We start from the raw sequence: 25,703 nt of genomic DNA, 5'->3' as shown, positions 1-25,703 counted from the left end.
CTACAGTATATTATCACTCCCTTGGTATTGACTCCCATTGATTTTCGCTATACCTAAGCAGTCAAATATTCCTGCATATTTCACTCCTTAGGGCTATATTGACTGCTTATATTTGACTGCTTAGGGGTTGCGCAGTTGAACGATGCCCAGTGCAGCATTGTCACTGCATGAGTAGGTTGTGGTGCAACGGTTGTGCAATCATAAAACCGGGATTCATGAGGTTACCGTTCTGGAATTTGAAATACGGACTGTTTGTCGTGATAAATCTAATATTGACTTCGTACTTGGTCAGTATAGGAAATAAAAACCTCGTAAAAGACCTCGGCTTCGCCTCGGTCTTTTACTCGGCTTTTATTTCCTATATTGACCTCGTACTCAGTCAATAGTAGATACATAATACGTATTATAATCATGAATGCTGGGTGCGAAGCGCCTAGAAAAGGACAATGGCTCATTCCAAGCCTGTTCATTTTCAATACTATGGCTAACGCCAAGAGTAGATAAACAAGAGTGTGCAACTCCGGATCTCTCCTGCACAATCTGCAGATACCCCCGCCCACGGCGGAATTTTTGTTGACGTCACCTTTTTTCAGAGAAACGCGGACTTTGCCGCAGAGCAGAGTGAGAGCACGTGCTGGGCACAGACCTTGTAGTGTAAAGCCCGGCCAAGTGCACGAGGGAAACCTCTCCAAAAGGCTCGCAGCGCGTGCGTCGTCGAAAAGATTACGTCAACAAAAAATTCCGCCGTGGGCCAACCCATCCGCGAGTTGCACACTCTTGTTTATCTACTCTTGCTAACACCAAGAGTACATGTGTTTATGTACTCTTGCTAACACGCATGACTTTTCTCGGTCAGTTATGCTGCGTGGCATCATTGTATGCACAAGAACCGCTCATTTTGAGTTGCGATATGATCAATCTTTGAGCTTTTTCTGAAAATAATAGAGAGGTTTTGCATTCCGAATTTCGGAATTATTTTCGACTGTGCTTTTCCGAAAAAAGCGCGTTCCGAAAAACGGTATTTTCAGTGTTTTGCATTCCGAAAATCTGATTCGACTTCGTCATCCTCTATTCTGCAACGCCGCCTCAACTCCTGGAACAATGGAGACTTAGCCAGCTTACTCCACGAGTGCCACACCATCCAGCAGCAGTTGGAAGACTATCACACCCGACCACATCCAGGCAGCCAGAATGAGAGCCAGGCCAAGAAATTTGCATCTTTGGTCAACAATGGAAAACTGTCAGCCGCAGTACGTGAGTTGGACGGTTCGGCAGCCACGGGGCTCCTCCACCTGGATGAGAAGATTGATGGATCAACTGTTAGGGATGTACTCAGAGCCAAACACCCGGAAAGCAGCCCGCCCAGCCTGCAAGCATTGATACAAGGAGACATCCCGGAACCACCCCATCCAGTGCGATTCGAGGCCCTGACACGTGAAGTAATGAGGAAGGCTGTTTTAAACACTCATGGTGCTGCGGGTCCATCAGGCATAGACGCGGACACATGGAGATGGATGGCAACCAGCTTTGCAGATGCTTCGGACTCTCTCTGTGATGCACTAGTCCTATGTGCTCGCCGTTTGGCTACCCAGTTCGTCGATCCGGTGGCCTTGGAGGCCTATCTCGCCTCCCGTTTGGTCCCTCTGGACAAGAACCCAGGGGTGAGACCGATCGGGATCGGGGAGGTAGTGCGCCGCATTATCGGCCGAAGCATCCTGATCGTCATCAGCGACGACATCCAGAAAGCAGCGGGAAGTTTGCAACTCTGTGGTGGCCAGGATTTCGGCATAGAGGCAGCCATTCATGCCATGCACCAAGTCTACGCCCAAGAAGAAACGGAGGGCGTCATTATGGCGGACGCGGCCAATGCGTTCAATAACCTGAACCGCAATGTGGCCATCCGAAACATTCGCCACCAATGCCCCTCTCTTGCAGCAGTTGTGATCAATTCGTACCGGCGGCCGAGCAACTTTAGGGTTCACGGATTGGCATGCTAGCGTCGCCAGCTACATCATGCACGTGACAGGCGCGTGCATATACTGTCCCACACAATCGGTCAGTGCTCAAATCGCATTTTCCCATCAATATCACTCACTTTCAACTCTACGGGATTCATTACGGTTGGCTCAAACTGCCTGAATTTTTGAATCCACACGCACGAAAGACGTTCCAAGACTTCCACCGTTCGTATTTTTTCAAACGAGTTCCGGGTTTTCCAGTAACTTTGGCCAAAGTTCGGCTAAAAAAACAGGGGGAACCGTTGTGTTTCCGTAAAATACTGAACGGTAGAAGGATAGCCAAGGTCGAGAGCAAAACAACAAGCCATTATTTGTCAAAATCGAACAAGAAACGGCTCAGCGCATCTATTTTCCGTGCACGCGCGCGCGTACTTTGGCCGACAAGGTGTGGAGAATTTCTGAAGAAGAAGAATAACAAGAGCAGCAGCGCTCGGAACAGCCGTGCTGGATACTTCCAATCCCGACGATGGAGCGTGTTGGCTGTCGTGAGCTGCTGAAACGACCATGACATTTCTTTTTCTTTGTATACCCTACATATCTTGACGTGCCCTAGCTCAGTTTCGGCCTCTTTACAGGAAGAATATTTTCTTCCATGGCATCAGCGGCCAAACAGCAAGAAGAGCAACAGATCGAGATTTGCAGGGCAAACAAAGGATGCGTGCAGCTACATCTAGTCAGGTTCGATGCAGCTGCGCTTTGCCAGAACCTCAGCAGATAAGAAAAGACGACAGAGTGTCTCAGATGGAACTGGATCTTTCGCCAAGACCGCCACCGCCGCCATCATCAAGTCCAGGTCAGTCAGAAAAATGCAAAGCCCGAGTGAAGTGAAGCCACTGAAGCCAAGGAAAAATTCAAAAAGTACGCTCTCCGGCTAGACTTCGAGTCGATATTTTTTTACTTCGATAGGCGCTGTCGCGGCCTGTAGCGCGCGTCCATAATCCAAAATGGAGGCGCACGTGACGGGTGCTTTTAGTGGCAAGCCGTGAACCCTAAACTTGTATGTGGCAGGGGAGTGTATTCTGTCCCAAGAAGGCACAACCCAGGGGGACCCCCTGGCGATGCCTTTCTATGCCCTCGGCATCCTCCCACTTGTGAGAGCGGTAGCAACCCCGGACACCTGCCAGCTATGGTACGCGGACGATTCATCTGCAGGTGGTCGTCTGGTAGCAATTCGATCGTGGTGGGACAAGCTGCAGGCTGAAGGTCCGTCCTACGGATATCACCTCAATGCCCGGAAGTCTGTGCTTGTGGTCAAGCCACATGCCTACGACGACGCTGTGCGCCTCTTCGCTGATACTGGCATCCAAGTAACATCTGACGGCAACCGCTACCTGGGTTCCGCTATTGGCACGCCCGACTACATCCGCGGGTTCATCCAGGAGAAGGCCAATGAATGGTGCAAGCAGATTGAGACACTCTCATCCTTCGCTCGTACCCAGCCCCAGGCAGCGTACACTACTTTTGTTCGTGCTCTCTCATGCCGCTGGACATTCTTGTGTCGTGTTCTGCCGGATGCGTCCAGTGGTCTTGATCAGTTGGAACACGCCATTGTTACCAAGCTGCTGCCAGCCCTGACTGGAGAAGACGTCAGTCTGGAGCTGCGACGGCTGTTTGCCTTCCCTTGCCGGGATGGTGGCCTGGGCATCGTCAATCCAACATCTCTAACAACCCAATACGCCTCATCCCGCGCGATCACAGCGGCGCTCACCACCAACATCCTCGACCAAGACTTCAGTGTGACGGAAGCTCTTGCCAGCGTTACCTCAGCCAAAGCGTCACAGCGTGCAGATCACCGCCAGAAAGCGAAGACCGACATCCGTGGCTTCGCTGCCGACGCATCGCCCACTTTGCAGCACACAATTCAGTTGGCAAGTGAGCCTGGCGCCTCCAGCTGGCTTACTTGTCGTCCGCTATCCCGTCATGGATTTGTGCTATCCAAAAGCGAGTTTCTGCGATGGTTTGGCACTGCGCTATGGCTGGCGGCCTTCTCGCTTACCGTCAACCTGTGTCTGTGGAGCCAGCTTCACAGTAGCCCATGCCCTGACATGCAGCACCGGAGGTTTCCCGTCACTTCGACACAATGAGGTGCGGGACATCACTGCCTCGCTATTGAAACGTGTCGCCAATAGTGTCGCTATCGAGCCACACTTACAACCGCTCTCTGGTGAGCAGCTCCGCTACAAGACTGCCTCCACAGAAGACCAGGCTCGACTTGATGTTGCGGCGAGTGGTGTTTGGGGAGGTCGGTTTGAGAGAGTCTTTCTCGATATTCGGGTTTTCAACCCCTTTGCTCCCTCAAATCGATCCTCTTCCATCACCGCTTGCTACCAGCGTCATGAACGTGAAAAACGGAGGCGATACGAACAGCGCGTCAAGGAGGTCGAGCGTGGAACCTTCATCCCTGTGGTTTTCGCTGCAACTGGTGGTACTGGTCGAGCTGCTGCCGCTCTCCTCAAGAGAATAGCTGCAATGGTCTCCGACAAATCTGGTGAGCCATACTCTGCAGTGATGGCATGGATCCGCTGCAGGTTCAGCTTCGCCCTTCTCCGTGCAGGCGTGGCTTGCCTGCGTGGTGCACGACGGCTGTATTCGCACCCGGAGGTGGCTGAGTCATCCGCTCGACTCGCTGTCTCGGAAGCTGCCATACAGCACTAGACACTTGTTTATGCCTCGTCATCACTGCTTTTTCTCGTATGGTCCATGTATGTAACTACTGGTACTTGTTTTTATTGTATCACTGTGTTACTTAATTCTGCCCGTACAAGAGGCCGGTTTACCAAGTTAAAAAAAAAAAAAAAAAAAAAAAAAAACTTCGTTTCCAAGGGTTGCCATGCAAAACAAAATGGAGAGCGTCGAAGGGGTTGAGCAGGATCAGGAAGTCGTAAAATACCTGGTATTTTACGACTCCCTGAGCAGGATCAAATCCATGTGCGCAGGCCAAACTGTTTTTGGGTGCGGTTCGAAGATGAGGACGTACTGATGGTGGACCAAGTGATCCAACAGCTGAAGACGAGGTTGGCGAACTACTGTCTTGTACTGTCAGTAGGCTCCATGGCAAAGGAAGATAGAGTGTGATGGAGTGTGAGAAGATTAGTCAACATGGCGAGATCAGCGAGAGCAGCAAAACCAGCAAAAATCAAACTGACTACAATTGTACATACGTGGAAATTTTTTCAAATAATCGAGAGCAGCAGAAAGCAAAAATACAACCATGAAAAATACACTTTTTTGTATTCAAATATGTACTCCCAAACATGAAAGAGCCGAAAATCCATTTTCGGAAAACCATGCACTTTCGCCACCACACTTCCGAAAGTTCGACTACTTTTTCGACTGCTGCCGCCACATTCCGAAAATAATTCCGAAATTCGGAATGCAAAACCTCTCTAATTATACCAGGTATGAATGCGATTTCCGCAAATTTCCACTCTTTGTGCATGGCTGCGAAAAGCATAAGGCTGTGTTTACATGAAGCGTTTCAACCCGGGTTGAGTTCGACCCGGGTCAGATTTCAACCCGCCATGTGCACAAAGTGAATGGCGCGTTTACATGACGCATTGCGCTTGACCCGGGTTGAAATTTCGCCCCCCCTTGGGGGGAGGGTTTAAATCAACCTTTTTTTTTTCCACTTACGGACAACTCTTTATTGCACTCAGAAAAATAATAAGGCACCCATTTTGATAGTCCAGGGGATGGCCCACGCCTGGTAAAAAGAATAAACAGAAAAAGAAAAAGAAAAAAAGAAAATAATAAGGCACCCATTTTGATAATCCAGGGGATGGCCCACGCCTGGTAAAAAGAATAAAATAGAAAAGAATCATGACAAGTACATGACTAGACCTCTAGACAAAAATGTACATGTCTGACTTTAGTTCAACAGTCCTGCAAGGAAACACGTGCCTCGGCTACCACTACAGACGCGGGGTCCCTGGTGACACGGTGTGCGGATGATCTTGCCCCACGAAGGCACATCACGCTAGCTCGGACTAATGCAAAGCTTAGCTTGCAGCGAAGCCATGCCATCGTCACGGAGTACGGCTCCTTCAGCTTGTCAGATAGCATGCTGGCAAGACGCTTGAACAGGGCCGATGCACACTTGCTAGTGCCACCAGTGGCTGACAGCACTACTGGCACGAACGTGGCGCGGTCAACCTCAAGCAGACGCTGCTCATATCTCCGGCGTTTCTCCTTTTCATGACGTGCATACACTGAGGAAACTGAGGCAGCGCGATTTGAGGCAGCGTAGGGGTTGAAAACCCTTATATCAAGAAAGGTGCGCTCAAATCGGCCACCCCAGATTCCGTTGGCGGCAACATCAAGACGAGCCTGATCAGCGGTCGTTGTGGACAGAAGCCGGAATTTCTCTCCGGTGACTGGCTGCAGCATCGGTTCTGTGCACACACCATGCGTGACCTGACGCAGAACATCAGCCGTGAGGTCTCGAATTTCATTGTGTCGAATACTGGGGAATCCCCCAGTACTGCAGGACAAGGCATGGGTGACGTCAAAGTTACCGTGGCCACAGACGCATCCTGATGGCAGGCGTGCTGGTGTCCACCCGTACCGGAGACAGAGGGCATCGCGAAACTCCGCCTTGGACAAACGAAATCCATGGATGGCTAGAGGGCGGCAAGTCAGCCAGCTGGAGGCCCCCTTCTCCGAAGCTAGGGTCAATTGCAGCTCAAGCTCTGCTCCAGCACCATCCTTGAAAGACTTCACGGCTGCCAGGAGGTTGGTTCGCAAAGTCGTACGTACCTCTGCCTTCATGCGGAGAACTTGCGCCGCGGTGCCATCTAGGGAGGAATCTTGGGCGATTAGTTTCTCCCACAGGGATGTCGTGATCTTGCGTGAATTGCGGTAGTTGCCGCCCATAGATGTCGGGTCGGTGATGCCAAGACCACCATGGCGACATGGGAAGGCCAGCAGTGCACGCTCCTGAGAAGACGGTGGCGCGTGGCCTGTCAGAGCTGGGATCAGGATGTCCCGAATCACGTCTTCAAGACGACCAAACAGTGCAGGAGCATCCTCAAGGGTTCTTGAGAGAAAGGACCACCGCGGCAATCAACCCGGGTCAAGAAAATCGTACAAACGTACTTCTGTGCGTAGCTCGCGCCAGGTTTGAACAGCACTGCAGATGCAAATTTCGCGCGAACGGATTCACGTGACCAAACAGGACTGTAGAAGTGGACTTTTGGCGGCATATCAGTATTTGACCCGGGTCAACTGTCTTCATGTAAACCAGGGAGTAGTACAATACATATTGGTATTGTACTACTCCCTGATGTAAACGCTCACCTCTTTTGTTTGTCGTACAGACTTTCAACCCGGGCTGAACTCGACCCGGGTTGAAATTTCTCATGTAAACACAGCCCTAGGTTGCGAATTATTTTGGCATCCTTGGGAAAGGGCTACTTCAATTCAATCAATTAATCAAGTACGTACGAACTACTGTATTCGTACTAGTTTTGTTGTTCACGGAGGCGGAGAGCCCGAAGGTGCGGATTTAAAAAAATCTACAACTGTAGCACGAATACCGTATTGTACTCCTCTCCGATCTAAACCTTTGAACTACTCTCTGATCTGGTTACACGGGTACTCGTACGAAATCGTTTTGAAAATGTTTCAAACCACTTTGAAGTGCGTTTCCATTTCGTTCCGTTTCGCGGTGTGTTTTCGTGCATTGACGAGCAGCACATTCTTTACTTGAATTTTAGTCGTGGCCTACAGCTTTACAACAAGAAGAAGGAGATGGTCAAAGTCAATCTTGAAAGGCTTGTGGTCCTTTGAAGTAGCTTCAGCAGTGTGTGTGATGAGGCCACAACGTCAGAAAACGAGACAATTCCGCGAAGTACATGTAACTAAAGTAGTAGCAAGCTGGATAGTCTCAACTACAGTGGAGCTCGCTGCTAGACAAGAACTGTCTTTGCCCACCATTTCCACTCTATTACCGTCGGAGGTAGGAACAATTTTCAGTTGCCGTGATCCAGTTGACGGTGCGTCCTTGTGCGTAACAGAACTTACAATCCACAATGGACAGTTACAAGATTGCTTCCTCCTCCGTCACACAGTCTAAGGATGTACGGCCACCAAGCGTAAGTGTTGAATCACGCAGTTGTATACTAATTCCTTTAGTGGCATACATTTCACTCAAGAAAATCAAGCCAAAACAATTCGTAGTTTGTGCAGTTTGCACACGAAAGGCAACTACTGTCTGTAAATATACAAAATTTCGGCGCTGCAAAATTTCGGCACTTCACGATTTTTGACATTTCGGAGGCGGTTTATTTTTGGTGTGGGGTAGAGGTCATGGTATAGTGCGACAGATGCTGTGAAAACTTTCATTAGGCGTTTTGGGTCGGTGCCGAATATAGCCGAAATTAAATAGCTGCCGAAAATTTCTATATTTACAGTACCAGAAAAGTGTGTTTGTAGTGATTTAGAATAGTAGTGACACAAAGAATTGAAAATTGCTATTTTTCAAATCGCTTTTAGCCTTTTCTAGGTGACCGTCATCAACGGAAATTTGTCCCGCAATCATGGGAGGAATGACCGAAACAATCAATAATTATTATTGTATTAAAAACTCGGATGTTGAACCAATAGTAATTATGAAAGAGAAAAGGATCTACGTGTATAAGTTACTAGTTATGACTAACAGTCCACCAATGTAACAAGATAATAGAGAGGCTCCGGAGTACGATTTTCGGTGCCAAAGTCCATATGGGCGCTACGGACTTTTCGAGGCATGCTTCATACGATTTTTCGGCACGGAGAATCTGTGTGAACTGGCTTTTATACGAACCCTGTTTCGTATGGAGATTTTGCGTCATTGAGTGCAGAAAGATTTTTGCGTACAAATATTATTAAGAGAAACATCGAATTCTCGCGGGACGTTTTGATTTCGGTGCACATTTTCAAAATAAGAAGGTAAAGTGTGGGAATATGACGTGTTTACGATCGTAACTTAGGCAATGACAGCAAACGTACTCTGGAACATTTCACTGCTCGAAAACGACGTATAAAAATTGGTAGCGCCTCTACGGATTTTGGCACGAAACATCGTACTCCGCAACCTCTCTATTATACAGTCAGATAGTGCGACAACAAGGCACAAAACTGCCAAGGATATTGAGACATTCGACGACCTGACACCTAGCTCCAACACATCTACGAAGCGAAAACAAACAACCTTCAACTTGGAAGGTTCAGGTGCAGAAAGTTCCAATGATTTCGAGTTTTAGTTGGACCGGTTTGTCCAATGGTCTTACTAGTTTCGTCATGGTCATCCCGTAATGTTCGACATTCTTTGTTGCCTGGGGACATAGCTCGAGCAGGTCATCGTGGCGCATCCCTTTCCCTCATTTCCCTCATCCCATTTTCAGAACTTTAATGCACAAAGTGAGCACAGAGTTTATGTGGTGTAGATGCTGGCCCAACAGTTTTTTGGAACTAGAGGTCTGGACTTTTGAAACGCACCTTAAATGCTGTTTCATGCCCATTAAAACATGTGTGAATGAACTTTTTTTTATCTACTATTGGTAAATGGAATGTGGTGCATACTAAGGCTGTGTTCCTTTTTACCTACCTGGTAGAGTGGAGTAGAGTCACTGTACTGATAGACGTAGACGGAAGAGGCAAGTGTACGAATGCTGTTCTACCGGATTTAGTAATTTACACGATATGTATGCGAAATGCTTCTCTTCTGTATGGAGTTGTGTACAAATCCTTGATCTTGCTGGAAATCTCGTAGCTCTGCCTACTTCTACTGGCTTCTACCGACCTTTTCCTGGTAGAGCCGGTAAAGTGAAGTACAATGTACCCTTTTGAGTAGAGAAAATGAACACCTCTACTGAAAGTAGTAGTTTCTACCCAAACCTGTAGGTCAAAAACGCCCCTAAGGCGCCTTGCACACTACGTAGAAAACCTCTTGTTTACTGCGTTCCTGTAAAAGTTGTCATGTCAACTGGCGTCACATGGCGGAAAAAGTAAAAAGTAGCGCAAACGTTTACATCAAATCGCAGATGGGTATACAAGGTTGCTTTTTAGCTTTTAAGCGTTCCTGCCCTTTCGGACACATGTGTAGCAACTTCTTTCTGTGTTTTCAAACTTTTCAGTGCTGTTGTGGGGCTGTGTGGATGTCTGTCGGCGTCCTGTTTACTGCTTCAGCTTTCAATTGGAATTATTGGGTGCTTCTGAACCTTTCGTACTTGAACTCTTTTTCTTCAGGCCGTAGTAGACTGTACTGTAGTTATTCTTTGCTGAGCATAACACGATACCGAGCGATCCACAGCTCCATTTCACAGTACCATTCCGCAACAACTTGGGGAACATCGTCGGCAGCTTGAAACTTGATCATCTGTGATCGATCGTCTTGAATCTTTCAAATGTCAAGAACAGGAAATAGACCGCCATCTGAAGATTTCAGTAGCTTCTGGAGGTCCTGCAACATCGGTGATCATGGCGGAAACAATTCTACGCCCCCACCATCTCCTCGCCGGAGTCAACCTGAAGTTCATGGGCATGGGTACAATTTGAACGACACAGAACGAAGTCAAAGACGGCAAGCGGAATGCCGTCGTTCTGAGAAGAGCATTTTTCGTACCGTATCTTTTGAATTTTCAGTCATCATCTTCAGGAATGATTATGTAAAACGCAGATCCCTTGTCAGTGTGCAACTGCACTTGAACAGGCTTGTGCATACGCAGCGTATGCGCAAGTTTGTTGCATTTTACATGTACGTAGTGTGCTAGGCTCCTAAGGGTTTTGATTTTTAATACATGTGCCTTTGTTGATAAACTGTGAACGGTGGCATTCAACTGTCAGAGGGAATATTATGTTTGTTTGTTTAGCATTATTTTACTTCACCCGAAGCACAGGCAACATCTGCCTTCTCACTGGGCGTATTGCCACAGTTCTCGCAAAAATGATGAAGGTGGTGATGTAAGAAAAGGAGGAAGGGGAAAGTACAATAATGAACACGGCACATAGAGAAGACGCAAACAAATCAACGAGGGAGTACTACAAGTAACGAATTTGAATTGATGAATTTTTTCGTGAATATATTCCATGAGATACAAAGGTTGCAGGGTGGAGGGAATGTTGACAGTTATGCGTCTTTGAGATCTTAGGAGAGGGTAAGAGAGTTTAGGATATCGTTTGTACTTGCTTTCAAAAATGCAAAAGGAATTATCAGTAACAATACTTGATGTACCCACAACAATATGTTGTTTGTATTTTTTTGTGTGTAATGGCTACCGAGGTAGCCATTTCGGATGAGATCGCATGTAGGAGAAATGAAGAGAGATTGTTGCAGTATGTACTTTGTGGCATTTTTGGCATGCAAGCGGAACAAGAGAGCTTGGAAGGTCAGGGCCCTACGCTATGCTTTTTTTTGCCTTGATGACCTAGGCAAAAAAAGCATAGTCAATTTTTCATTTATCCTATTTTTTTCCAAAACATAACCTGGGATTTGAACCCGCACTATCACTCTGCATGTACCCATCTACTCTTTCCCTTGTATGCTTAGGGTTATCGTCTGTTAGCAATTGCTTTTGCAAGCATCACTGCTTTCTCCGCCTCAGCGCTAGCATCCTGCAGCAAGTGTTATTGCTCTCCCTTCACAGTGTCCTGCGCAATGACCCCTGTGTCAAGTGTGACGATATTTCCAACCAGCATCACAATGTTGTAAGTGATCAATACCATCAGTACCATGCACTCCAACTGGCTTCCAAGGATTTTCGTGTTTCGCAAGAGTATGCATTAAGGGTAGCTCATGCCAACATGAAATTTCCGAAAATTTGCCTTGTGGACTGTTTTAATTCATGGGCAGGGCAGAGTATCCTGATTGAGATAATCAATATATTAGTTAGAGTACCTCTTCGGCCACTTTGGGGATGTAAGCGTGTAAAATGTTCACTTCTGCGGCCAATTTAAATACATGACATGGGAGTACTATAGCGGGGAAAATAACAAATGTCCCGAAAAAAGTTAGTTTTTCTTCTTTTCTATAATTATTGCTTTACAGTCGTCCCTCGCCAATCCGGCACCTTTTGCTACGGCATTTTCTGCTGGATAAACAAGGGTGCTGGATTATCAAATCCTGCCCTCCAACCCAGCCCACCTATTAACCCCTTTAGTGCGAGCGTCGTACTGGTACGACGGACATGAGTTGCATGCCCCACGGCCGTCGTACTAGTACGACACGCGCTGTACACTGTACAGTGAACCTGCATCTCATAGTCGTGGGGTCCGTATTGAGTCCATAGTGACTTGTTCAAACTATCGTAACTCACTCGATACTTGGTCGATTCTCACAATCGAAACATGTATCTGCAAGACAAAACTCTCAGCTGGCGATAGAAACAATCGCCGAAGCGATACGACTACCGGTTGTTGCGATATGCGACTCGACACGGGCAAATTTCAACTCGATTTTTGCGCAGTCTGCAGAACGCGTATTTTCCATCATGGATCATTTTGCACTACCTGCTGCCATTGAAACAATATTCAAATGATGGTAGTGGATCCCGTGAGTCCTCACAAAAAATTGAGCTCGATACGAGCAAGGAGACCGAAATGGCAGCTGAATATTTGAGCTCGGTTAGCTTTGGCCGTGCTCAAGTCTGTCGAGCGCGTTGATGGAGTTTGCCAGACTGTAGCCCGGGGTTTTGGTTTCGCTCCGAGCTGAGGTTGACACCAGTTTGTCCCTCGCCTGAAGACCTTTCCAGGAAGCTAAAGACCGTGGAATTCGTCCTAGTGAAGGTAAAGTTATCGATCCTTGAGCAGCTAGTACAGTGGATATCGGTTATAAAGTCATCGGACATAGTGATAAACCGGCTATATTGATACAAAATGAAAATATCAGAAGCAAAACCAGAAAAAGCCAGTCAAATTATCATTATAACCAATATATCGTATATAGCGATAAATCGGCTATAAGGATACAGAATCACAATTTTAAAAAACCTCTTTGTGCAGAAAAATTATCGTCTATAGTGATAGCAACACACGAGTGTGAGGCATTGATGTCTCGACTTGGAGCCACATGTGTGTTGTCATAGGGTATTCTGGTCTGGTGCTTCCTGGATGATGCCCTTGGGCCAAGAAGTTCTTCACTCTAGACTGGAGAAGGTGCAGTAGCATCCATCACGTATCAGTACGCTACATTAGCGCGATCGAGTACCCACACGTGTATAATGTGTATGTATGACGCGCTCAGTTGAAAATCGCCTGTAGTGATATACCGGTTATAGTGATAAAATGTGAAAAATCAGAAGGGCACGTTATAACCAATATCTACTGTACTTTCATGGGAAAATGCGACTTTTACAGGTGTTGACGTGTTGCGCGTTCAGGTAGCGTCGTGCTAAAGAGGTTAACATACAGGTTTGTGTAGTAAGTCAAAACGTAGGGATTTTCTGTGTCAATCCAAGTAGTTTGTGGAATGCATGTCCACATGTTTACCATGCCATGTCTATAACATGCACTTGGGAATATCCTATGCACTGACCAAACTGACATAGCTGTGCACCGGTACGGTACGCGATGTGCAACTGCTGGATTAGAAAATCGAATTATGTACAGCTTGAGTGATTTGTTGCAGAAAGTATGCTGGTTTGCAAGAGTGCTGGATAAACAAGTGCCGGATTAGAGAGGGACAACTGTATATCCATAGAACAGACAGATATATATAGATAATGTCAGGTAAGGGGCCTTCCGTAAATACCGATATCTATTTAGAAACGAAAACTAGTCGTTTCTCTTCAACCCCCTATAAACGAACCCATACAAATTGTACAAAGTATTGATATGTTTGGTCTTTTTTCTGGACATGCTCACACATGCAAAATGTACATCGATATTTTTCGAGAAACGAACAGGCGCTCAACCCCCTTCCCCTAAACGACTAGTTTTCGTTTCTAAATAAATACCGTAAAGTCGCGGATATAGGCCGGGCTTATAAGCATATGAGCCGCTTTCTGCATCAGGCTTTAATGCAAACCATGCTTATATGCACCACTGATATTTTTGCCAGGCTTGTATGCACGCTTCTACGCTCGACACGCGTAGATCTACCACTGACTATGTACCGGCATGGCCGCAGTTTTACTATGCACCGTACATAGCGCATGCACTCTTGACCTACCCGATCCGCGCTTCTATAGAAGCCAGTCTTCTACGCGCGACAGGCTTATATGCATTTGACCCGTTTGATTTTCAGGCTTCTATCCGTGATGTGCTTGTATGCAAACCCTGCTTTTATCCGCGACTTTAAGGTATCTATATTTACGGATGGCCCCTAATTGGATGAATACCGGTGCTGTGGGGGGAATTGAGTGCTCTGATAAACGATTTGATTTTGACAGAAAGACACCTAACGGCATGTGTATTCCGCTCAGTTTGCCATGATCTGAACCTGAATTTGAACACGCATCTTGTTCAGCGTCGTATTGAGTATTGAACTGTCTGCCTCAGAACTTTGATGAAGACGTCGACCTCAGCCACACTTTCAGCGAAGCGGGACACCACAAACTCAAGCTTTGTCCGTCGGCAATACTCTGCCTTGATTTCTAGCGGATTTCTTTACTTCGAGTGGACAAAATAAGTTTGGAAAGATCGCGCTCGGAAGTGGCAATTGTAATCACGCGTAGGAAGTAGTTGGCTGTTGGGTGTGGGCAGCGGGGAGGGAGAGGGAGGGGAGATTCCCTTACATTGACATGCCGCTGTTTTTTTCTGTGTCCAGGTTCCTTCATGCATCCGGTATATCCATTGTCCAAGATTATGGAAGGTTTCCGGACTTAATTCGCCTGTAAGATACTGTTATGGATAATGTTAATGAATAATGGTTCATTTTTTACAATTTTGAAAGAGTGTATTTGGTGCCACCAAAAATTATCTCCATGTGATATCGATACGACAATAGCCAACTTTATTAGAGTGTTCGGACTGTTCAGGTGCTTCATTTTCAGCATTCACTTTATTGACGTTGTGTAGTTGCAACAGCAGGAGTAACAGCATTAGAGGGAGAAGTGATTTATCTATTCTCCTGGTGACGGACATGCTTGACAGGATAGTCTGCCTTGATGGGTAACCATGATAACAGCATTTACACACTGTGAAGGAGCCAAACAGAGCAAATGTGTTTAGATGTGCCTTGTTGCACGTTGTACAGATTGATGGAATTATTTCCAAACATCAGTAACACAGCCTGACAAACGTTTCACACCACCAACTGAAAAGTTACAGAATGTTACTCGAGATTGCTCAGCCTCATGTGCTCCGTGATGGTCTGATTCACCATTATTAGCTGGGGTATCGAGCTTGCCATCCAAAATATTTTTGGATCATCGTCGCAAAGAAAACTCGCATCATTTCGTGCTGTTTTACCAGATCTGGCGTGGCACTCAGGAAACAGTTCTGCCAAATCCGCAAGGGCGACCAGCGACCTTGGAAGCGGTGTGCCCTCAGGAATCCTCCTGTTTGTCCTTGCCTGGAGCTGTAGCAGCTATCGCTGAGGCAGACTGTAGTTGGCCTTGATCATACTAATCCAGGCCAAGTCCTCATCATCGTCGCCCCGACAGGTAAATACTGCGTCTCACTGGCGATCGATTCACCTGACCTGCACTTCCAGAACTAGAAGCGATGTCACCATTTGACAGGATATCCACAAAGAATGATGCATCACCGTCGATGTGATCGCGGCTGCTGTCCTCTGTGACCGATTGATACAAGAATCGCCTTCAATTTTCTTCCGCCAATGTCGTCTCCGCAGTTTGCTTTGATGGAAACGATTATTGCGAACAAAATTTTTTTCCGTGTTTTCTAAAAAAAGAAAACGCGTAGCCCCGAAGGTTGAAAGCCTCAGATATCGGACCATATTATTCCCGTAGCTATGCAAAGGCAATACATCAGTAACGTCTGGCGCTAATCATGATTCATACAGCTTTAATTCCGTGTTTGTGTTTTTGTGCCGTCGGCATGCCTAGGGCTATCCCGTACCTGTCCCGTACCGTACCATCAAAGACAGCTGGCCACAGTATTCAAGTAGGGCTTTCAAATGCAAGATCATAACGTGAAGCAACTTATAATAATAATCTTTATTAAAGGATCTCCCAGAGGCGATGGCCTGTCGAGGGGATCTCCTGATGCAAATCATGCAATAGAAATAAACAGTGGGGAAAACTACACGTGTTACAGTGTATGCTACATAAATTAACAATAAACACAGGGCTGGGTTGTTAAAAATCAAACAATTAATTTAAATGTCCAGGGATATACCACTACAGTCAAATTTAAAATTTTTCACGTGCAAGCGATATTGCTGCTGAAATTTAGAAAGTGAATCTTGGGATGTCAGCCTTGGTGGAAGGCAGTTACACAGCTTTCCGATCTTATGCAGAAAGAGAGAGGAAGAGATGCGGCCATGAGAATTGAAAATCAGTTTGTTTGGTCGGCGTGCGCTAGAAGAGATATTGATGTCAAAGCGGGATAGATAATCTGGGTGCCAATGGATATACTTGAACAAAGCGGTGATGGAAATGTAAGTGCGTCGGAAGTGAAGGGATTCCAAATTACAAAGCCTATTTAAATTATTCTTCGATTCATAGCGATCAAAATCAATCTTCGCAGACCGCAGCAGGCATCTGCAGATCTTTGCTTGTAAAATGTCAAGCGATTCTAGCTGGCTAGCAGTAAGTCTGAAGCACCAGACAGGGATAGCGTACTCTACTGTGGGTCGTACATATGACTTGTAGAGTAGGGCAATATGTGCATGCGATAGATGACGGCCCATAAAGCATAACAAATTTACATGTTGGCGAAACTTTTTGAACACAGTAGTGAAATGGTCTTGGAATTTAAGATTAGTGCTTATCTCAACGCCTAGATGGATTACGGTACTTTTAACATTGAGTGGTATGTTGTCCATTTGGACAGACGAAGAGGGTGGAGGAGCATAGCTGGAGAACATGGTGGTCTTGGCCGCAGAAAACTCCCCGTGAATGCCTCTAGCCCAGCGCTGGCAGCTTGTTAAATCCAACTGGAAATTGGCCAGATTCTCACCAACAGGTAAACCGATGTTATGAGTGTTGAGCAGTGTAACATCATCAGCAAATAGATACGGGGCGCTGTGGGTCAATGTGTCGGGAAGGGTATTGATGTAGGTTAAAACAGCAGGGGTGCAAGATGTGAGCCTTGAGGGACACCACAATTCAAAAGATATTGGGGAGAGATCCTCTCCTTAATCTTGACAGCTATCGTTCTCTGATTGAGGTAGCATTCAAACCATTTCACTGAGTTTCGAGTCATAAAAGTACTCAGCCTCTCAATCAGGGTTGGATGATGAACCTTATCGAAGGCTTTCCTGAAGTCAAGAAATGCACAATCATATCTGTTGTGTTTGTCCGAGACACGAGCCATCTGGTGAGTAAGCAGGATAAGTTGGTCCGTTGCTGATCGCTGTGGAACATATGCAAATTGGGACGGTGATATTAATTTGTTGCGATGCAGGAAGCTGCTGAGACTCAGTGCTATCCGGTATTTGAAAAGGCGACTGACGGGATGCAGCAGTGAAATAGGACGATAATTTGTTGGTGAAGAGGCACTTCCTTGGCCTTTATATAATGGGGTAACAGAGGCCGATTTCCAGGAATTGAGGAAGCACGAAGTAGATAAGCTTAAGTTAAACAGGAATGAGAGGGATTCACACAGTAAATCTGCCATTGAGCGTAGCATCGGTATCATGTGATTTGCTGAGGTGGATTTTCGGGGGGGGGGGGGGGGGGGGGGACAGGTGTGTTAGGTCGCAATGGACTTGACGAGGACTAAATTTAGAAATGCTGTACAAAGTGGTGCAAGCACTTAATGATAGCGCTTGAGAGGGTTGTCCATTCACTGCCGGTGGCACTGAACACTGGCCTGCAAAATGTTGAGCAAGAAGATCGCATTTTTCATGCTCCGTGGTGGCGCTGGCGTCACCATCTGTAAGATCAGGGACTGACGACTTGCTGCCAGCACTGTTACAAAACTGCTTGGCCCTTTTCCACCATACATATCTGCCCTTACTGCAATTCTTTGATATACTAGCAGCCTCACGGTCAAGGAAAGCGTGTCTGGCCGCTCGAAGCTTCTTTCTGTAAAAGTTCCGCGATAAGCAATAAGCTGCTTTCGCCTCAATACACTGAGGGTTGCGCAGGTAGGCACGGTACAGTACATTCTGTCTCCGCTTCAGTTTGTGTAGATTTGGCGTGTACCAGCTCTGCTTTCGACGCTCCTGTTGACTGGTCAAGATAGAAGATCTGTCTACTAGATTCTGAAAATGAGATTCCCACGCTTTCCAAGCCGAATCCACAAGTTCAGTCCCCATTACGCGCTCAAGAAACGGGCCCTGTTCTATTAGTATGCGCAGTCTGGCGAAATCCGTTGTTCTTCGTAGTCGACATCCTCGACGCTGGGTTGGTGTGCCGAGAGATAGCAAGGCAATGACAGGACAATGATCAGATAAGGGCTCAAGTGTGTGTGTAGAGTATATCATGTCTGCTATGTTGGTTGTTATGATGTCGAGCAACGGGTTTTGACCGCTTCTAAGATTAGGTCGTGTACCAGTCCCTTCATTCATCACATTGAAACCGAACTTCACGAAAGCCGACTGCAGAGCCCTACCATTGCAGTCTGTGGTGTCAGTGTCTTTCCAGGCTCGGTTCTTGGCATTGAAGTCGCCTACAATTACGCTATTGTGTTGGTCAAACAGATCAGTGAGCTGACCGAGCGTAGATATTAAAGAACTTATAGGTTGTCTTGGGGGCCGGTACCAAACAGATAAGAAAACAGGTTGGCTTGGATGCTTGATCTCAACAGTCATCATTTCGCAGCTACCATACGAAAATTCTGGGTGAAAATCGCAGCTCAAGTGGTCCTTAACATAGATTGCTACGCCACCCCCACCAAGCTGTGACCATGGTAGGGATGTACTGCTTCTGTCCTTTTGGTATAGTTTATAACCTGGTATGGTTACAACATTATCAGGAATGGTGGGATTTAGCCACGTTTCTGTTAGACAAAGAATATCCAGAGATTCTTGTGTGAATAGGTTCAATACTTCGGCTTGTTTACTCAGGAGACTACAACAGTTGGAAATACATATTCGGCATGCTTTTTGCTTCGGAGATCCCCGGGGTTCCTATGCCGAATTGGTCTGCATCTGAAGCTGTTTTACCTTCGACAAGTATGCTGTCAAGTGGAAGGGAGCATTTGACACCACTGGCGCGGAGTTTCTTGAATGTCGGTAGGGTACGGCGTCGAGTTTCCTGTTGCTTTCTTCTCAGGTCATGATTAACGTATACGTTATGTGCACCATGCTTCAGGCCAAAACGATTTTTCATGAGGTGCGCCTTCGTATCTGCATTGGTTTTTACGTGAATTAACCTTGGTTTGTCCCCAGATGGCTTGCCAATTCGCTTTACCTCGATTGTGGCTTGGTTGATTTCAGGTACCAAAGTACGAATGAGTTGTGGGAGATTTTCGTTGTCCACCTCTGGGAGACCCGAGATGATGGCGTTGTCTCGGATTTCAATCTGCCTGCGGTCCTTTTGAACAATCTCTCGTACCGTATTGCATAGTTGGGGTACGGGTAAGGGAGGCTGGTTTTGGGCAGGTGGTACGACAGGGCATGCCTCACAGGGGTCCGGTTTGGGGTTTCGAGGATCTGAACTCGTCTATGCAGGTCTTGGCAGGTCTTCTTTATGTCTTCGCTTGCAGCTGCTGAGCCACTTGTATTCTGCTTCAAGCTGTCCATGTTGGTGGATAATTGGAACATAGCTTGGTCCACATCTTTAACTACATTGTCAACCCGATTTGCAAGTGAACGTATTGCGGCATTTTGCTGATCATTGCTGTTGGTGGCAGCTTGTCTTGTTATCTCTGTCTCATCATACTTGGCAGAGAGGAATGCCACGCTTTCCTCTAACTCCCGTACCGTATCATGGTGTGATTTCTCTACCATATCAATCCGTGTTTCGAGGGTTGCAAGACGTGCTTCCACTGAGAGTTTCAAATCTGATATTTGAGAACAATTATTTTCAATAGCTTTGAGAATTGTTGTCATTTTGCCATCCAATAAAGTGCTCATACATGTACGAAATTGCTCAACAAGGTGGTCTGCACTTACAATTCCCTCGGTAGGTGTCGCTAGGTGGGAGGGGAAAGTGCGACCAGGGACGGGTGAGAAGGCGGGCGCATTGCTACTAATTGGATAATCCGTGTCAGATGGTTTCCTTGGACCAAGGGATGACTGGCTTTGAGGTGACTTTGGCTGCGTTGTCACTATCTCAGCATCAAGTCTTGGTGATGTCTCCACACTCCGGGTGACACGCTTCCGTTTGAAAGAGTCCTCCCCTGGTGGAGCTCCTGCCAGAGCGGAAAGCACCCGTGTCAACCCTTCGAGCGACATGTTTGATTTCGAATTGACCACTGAAACCACCACAGCACAGTCCCACAGACACTGATATTCTGTTCTTACACTGCTACTATTACTTCTACAGAAAGGTTAACTCTGGCTTTGACGTTATACTTGGGAACGATACATCCAGAGCTTCAAATTTTGCATCCGTATCACAGATTGCACCATTAGAAACCGGACGCTTGATCTTATATATAACTTGGAATGAGTATGTATGCGAAGTGTTTCAGGGGAATGCATGCAGGGCGATAGTAGGTTTCGAATCCCAGGTTGTGTATTGAAAAACTTACGTCTTAAAAAAATAGGAGAAAAGAAAAATTCATAACATCCCTATGCTTTTTTGCCTAGGTCATCAAAGTGGTAGACGGTGTCGTATTACCCTTGAATGCAAAGAAAAAGCTTATTTCTTTCGCTCAGGGCCCATCTGTTCGAATAACATGCATGATGAGCTAGGCAAAAACGCATAGCGTAGAGCCGTGTGCTTCCACGCTCTCTCATTGCTTCAATCACATTCCACGTATTTCTTCCAGATGTATCTCAATCATCAGTCATGTTATCTTTAGAAGAAGAAAAAAGGACGAAAGAGCTACACGTTACACTATAATTATCCACTAATACCACCAGTTACTTTACAATCAGCTCATGTGATAACATTGCATGACACTGACCTACGGTACTGACGTTCTACAACTAACTGGCAATCAGCTCTAGCACATGTTTGAGTGCGCCTCCAAGATGTATGAGAGCTGATCGCCAGTTAGCCGTAGAACGTCACTACCATTTGTCAGTGTCCTGCAAATGTTATTACATGAGCTGATTGTAAAGTAACCGGCAGTGTTAGTGGATAATTATAGCGTAACTTGTTGCTCTTTCGTCCTTTTTTCTTCTTATAAATTAATCCTTTGCTCTCCACCCGAGTCTAACCATGTTAGTTAGTTAGTACATCCTCTGTATACAAAAACTTCTTTTGGAGCCTGTCATGCGGTTCTTCATAATATTCCGGCTGCTCACTGATGACAGGTGGTTGGTTGGATGTGTTTATTTGAATTCACAAACCGAACGGGCTGAACATGTCCTATGACAAGGAAGCGAATGAGGTCCAAGTAACCCAGGAATGGGAAATCTTGGAAAGGAGACACAGATGAAAAAAATGTGGGAACAGAAAGCTCACAGCAAAAGAAAAATAAAGAAAGAAAGAAGAAAGAAAGGAGAAAGAAAGGAGAAAGAAAGGAGAAAGAAAGGAGAAAGAAAGGAGAAAGAAAGGAGAAAGAAGGGAGAAAGAAAGGAGAAAGAAAGGAGAAAGAAGGGAGAAAGAAAGGAGAAAGAAAGGAGAAAACGAAGAAATAAGAAATCATGGTCACGGTGACAAGAAAGCTCTTAGCAAAAGAAAAAATAAAGCAGGTGCTTCCGCGTCTGGCGGAATGTTAGTCCCCTCCGAGCTGGACTTGCAACGAATTGATCACTCCAGCACTCCCAATGTTTCCTGTTTTGCGCCGTCGCAAGAGCATTTTTTGCAAAAATCCATCTAGGTTCCACTGGCCAGAGGTTGGCTTCTTTGGATGTCGCTGAGACTTCACAGAAAAGCCTTTCAGCGAACCAATTCACGATTCGAATCCAGAGGGGATCATTCTCGAAACGACACTGTACAAAGTTGTGGAAAGAAGCGCTCGCCGATGACAGGCTTTGTTTTTGTCCCGCTTGCGCAGCGCGGCATTCAGCATATTAAGACACACCGAGCGCATCCTGGAGTCTGTGCAAAAGTGTAGAGCTTGTAGAGTCAATCCTTTCTTTCACATTGCAGTGCAATCAACGCCGCTTATGCACTGTGGAACCGCTTTCGATGCAGGTCGAAATGTTTGAGGGAGGGGCGCCCCCCCCCCCCTCCCCCCCCCCCCAAAGCATTCCCTTAAACTCGCCACTACTGGAACATGTAGAGTGTCAAGCTCCTAGCAAGTTGTTGGCAGTTTTATCTGACCGCATTTCAAGGACTCCTTCCTCTCCCCCCCCCCCCCCCTCCCTCCCATGACACACACCTCTCCAGTCACAAGGTTCACGTGTGGCCTTTCCTATCTGTCTCAAAAATGTATCGGATGCTGGCAATTTGTTTTGACTTTCTGTTTACAGTCTAATAACAGTCTCTCCTGAGATTTTCCACACCATACAATGCATTGGTGTCCTATAGCAATAGATTCTGGGTTGCATTCGAGTGGGGACTGTCATTATTTCTCATGCAGGTCCCATTTTTCCTTCACAGTGCCTTCAAGCTATTTCATTTTCCGTATTGTAACATACTCGCAGTACACTCAAACGTCTCTTATCCGGACGCCTCAGATACGGGCACATCTCTCCACCGGGCGCCTTCAGCTTCAGTTCCTATGATCAAAAATGCTTCGAACTTGGGGGTTTGAACTTTTTTTCCCGAATGCGCAAGTGCTTAATTTGTCAGTGCCAACCTGGGTAATCCACACATTTTTATCAATGGATTATTTTTGTAACCAGAACATGTCCAATGCAGTGTGTGCCAAATGCACTTCTTCAAAAAATTAATGATTATTATGATACGTGGTAGATGAGTTATCCTGAGATACGGGAAATTCTGAGATACGAGCAGTGCCCGGTCCCAAGGTTCCCCCCGAATAAGAGAGGTCCGAGTGTAATAATTTTACACTGCACCCATGCATGTGGGCATCCTGCAAGGATATGCGAACCACGCAATTTGTCCTATTTGTAGCAATCTACCCACGATAATGTTGATTGTGTGTCTCCAGCTACTTACGAAACAACCAGTTCACCTCAGTGGATGAAAACCAATTTCAAAACGTCCCGAAACTCAAGGCTCTGTGAGTACAGGAATGTCCATTTGTTACAGCTCCACTACGTAACTATGCATTCTCTGCTTGAAAAGGGAAACTGCGCTCCACCATAGCACACCACTCTACATGTGAACATATTCCATTCTAGGTGATTTCAGTTCACTTACTTGGTCTGGCTCATCGCAATTGTCTCTTATCTATCGCCACTAAGGACAGGAGTTTTTTTACCGCCCTGTGGAATTTACAATAGGCATAGTGAGGAAGCATGATACATGAATACTCTCCGCCACAAGAAAAACGTTTCAGCAATGGAATCTAATGAAGCGAGTCGAAGAAAGGAAGCAAGGTACTCAAAATGCACGAAATAAATCAGCGAAGGAGCGTGTTCTTGCACTCACACTCTTACAGGTCCAGATTTCATTCACCTCTGCATCACTCGAGCTGCCGCCGTTACATGAGCTGACATTTGCGGGTGTCCAGCTGCTGGCGTAGACTGGTAGATTATCGCTTGCTTTCTCAGCATGTCGTATGGCAGCAATGGGAAAGGAACAGTTGTGGCTGTCACTTTGGTGCTTGAAGGAACCGTGAGCAGTGTCACCTGTGTGTGGCCACAGTGTGTTTCAACAAAGCCTTCGAATGAGACATACACGCCTCTCCAGACAGCTGCCATACGCTCCGCTGCATACGCTGACCCCGACTCTTGTAATGCTGCTGCTAGGTCCACCTAGCGAAGGAACAACCAACACCTCTGCCGGGCGCATCGCATCAAAAAACCCTTTCTTCTTCGGCATGACGATCATATGTACTCGACTCCTCTGCCGTGCACGCGTGCCTGTCATGCTCTCCAGGCTGTCAGTTGCCCCTACTAAAGTTCCGGCCTTCGGGTCGCTGCGCTTGGCTTTGGCAACACAGACAGTGAATAGTCAGATTTCCACTTCCCAAAAAAGTCGAACACATCGCGATTCAAAGCGCTAGTCGCGATCATTTTTCTTTGGTGCATCCTTTGATCTTACCATCACAACCTCCCATGCAAAAGTAAGTTAGATATCGTCATTGGACTGGGTTTTATCTGTCAAAAAGTGTGTGGGAGATAAGCGACAATTGCAATGAGCCGGACCAAGTAATACACTATCAATCAAGCGTGGATATGGAAATTATTGCGAGAACTGTGGGGATCTTTATGCAAGCCTTTTTGTCACAGTTCACTTCTCTAACTGGATAGAAGGAATTTAAAGTTCTCCTTTTCCTATACCTTGCTTGGAGGTTGGGGACATTTTAGGCCAAATTTCATAGTGGTAATATTCTGATGTGAACAGATTTTTGGAGTCGTAGGTGCCGGTCACACTGAGGGAAAATTTGAAAAAAATCCGTGGTTACCATGGACATTTGCCGCTGTGCGGGAGATTTGAGAGATTTAATCTAACTTTTTGGTGTCTCCCACGTATAGTTGTAGCCATCGTGAAAACAACAACAGTACATCCTGCATTGTGTGACCCGTGCAATTATTCCTTGCCACATTTGAGTCCAGAAAAGTCCATGAACAGGGAAATAGAAATCCAGCATCGCCAAGAAAGTATCTCAGAAGATCGGGGCGCTCTGCCGATCTAGGCAAGCATTAAGTCTGAAGGCCCGTAAACAGTTCATGAAGTCCATCATCATGCCTGATCTGCTGTACGGGTCGACAGCATTTTTCGCCTGCCTGCGACAGGAGCAAGTCTCTCGCTTGCAAGTTCTCCAGAACCGAACTGCCAGGGCAGTGTTTGGCCAGCCACCCCGCTCTCATGCTCAACCCCTTCTGACCAGCTTGCAGCTCTACAGCATTCAGGAGCTGCACAAGCAGAAGATGCTGAGGTTTGTGTGGCGTTGCCAGCACAATCGAGCCAGCCCAGCCCTCCAGGACAAATTTCGAAGTGCTCATGGAAACACCACCCTCCTCCAGCGAGGACAGGGTTTGCGCCTGCCGCTAGCCCGGTCAGCAGCAGGGACATCCCGTCCATCGCACTGTGGTGCCATCCTCTGGAACACCCTCCCCAGCGAAGTTCGCCTACTCAATCGTCCCAGTGCATTCGCCCTAGCTGCACTGCCCTTCACGCTGGCGGGCTAGATCTGCAAACTCCGTGAATTCTCCCGCCTTCTGTGTTCACAGTCCCATACTCCCCTTGGAGTAGTCTGCACGGCGCTGCTGCTGCTGCTGTTGCTGTTTCAAATCTTTATTCTCACGATAGCCAGTGGCCAATAAGAGATAATAGTGTAAGAAAGGAGAAAGACTGAGGAAGAATTGGGTGGGCAGGGCGTAGGGGTTAATGACTACTTAAGTGTACGGGCAGGGGTGGTCGCCACACGAGCATACAGAGTTGTGTACTTAAGTGTACGGGCAGGGGTGGTCGCTACACGAGCATACAGAGTTGTGCAACAGCA

General features: G+C 46.6%; 1 protein-coding gene and 1 long non-coding RNA gene across 2 annotated transcripts; one reads left to right on the top strand and one right to left on the bottom strand.

Annotated features, from left to right (window-relative positions):
* Positions 1–5,679: 5,679 nt before the first annotated feature.
* On the bottom strand, positions 5,680–7,028 carry LOC135828592 (uncharacterized). The gene has a single exon (XM_065341024.1). The coding sequence runs from the start codon at positions 6,888–6,890 to the stop codon at positions 5,892–5,894; it is 999 nt and encodes a 332-aa protein (XP_065197096.1). The 5' UTR covers positions 6,891–7,028; the 3' UTR covers positions 5,680–5,891.
* A 703-nt stretch (positions 7,029–7,731) lies between these two features.
* On the top strand, positions 7,732–14,826 carry LOC135828242 (uncharacterized). The gene is made up of 3 exons (XR_010555604.1): positions 7,732–8,110; positions 11,545–11,702; positions 14,761–14,826. It is a non-coding gene; the product is annotated as an uncharacterized LOC135828242 (long non-coding RNA).
* Positions 14,827–25,703: the final 10,877 nt, after the last annotated feature.

Source organism: Sycon ciliatum, chromosome 12, assembly GCF_964019385.1.
Source record: "Sycon ciliatum chromosome 12, ocSycCili1.1, whole genome shotgun sequence".
NCBI classification, from domain to species: domain Eukaryota; kingdom Metazoa; phylum Porifera; class Calcarea; order Leucosolenida; family Sycettidae; genus Sycon; species Sycon ciliatum.
The sequence above is the reverse complement of the archived record's forward strand: the minus strand, read 5'-3'. Positions and strand labels throughout refer to the sequence as shown.

Bases quoted from the DNA above. Each gene is read 5' to 3' on its own strand.
- LOC135828592 (XM_065341024.1), bottom strand. From the start codon at position 6,890: ATGGGCGGCAACTACCGCAATTCACGCAAGATCACGACATCCCTGTGG.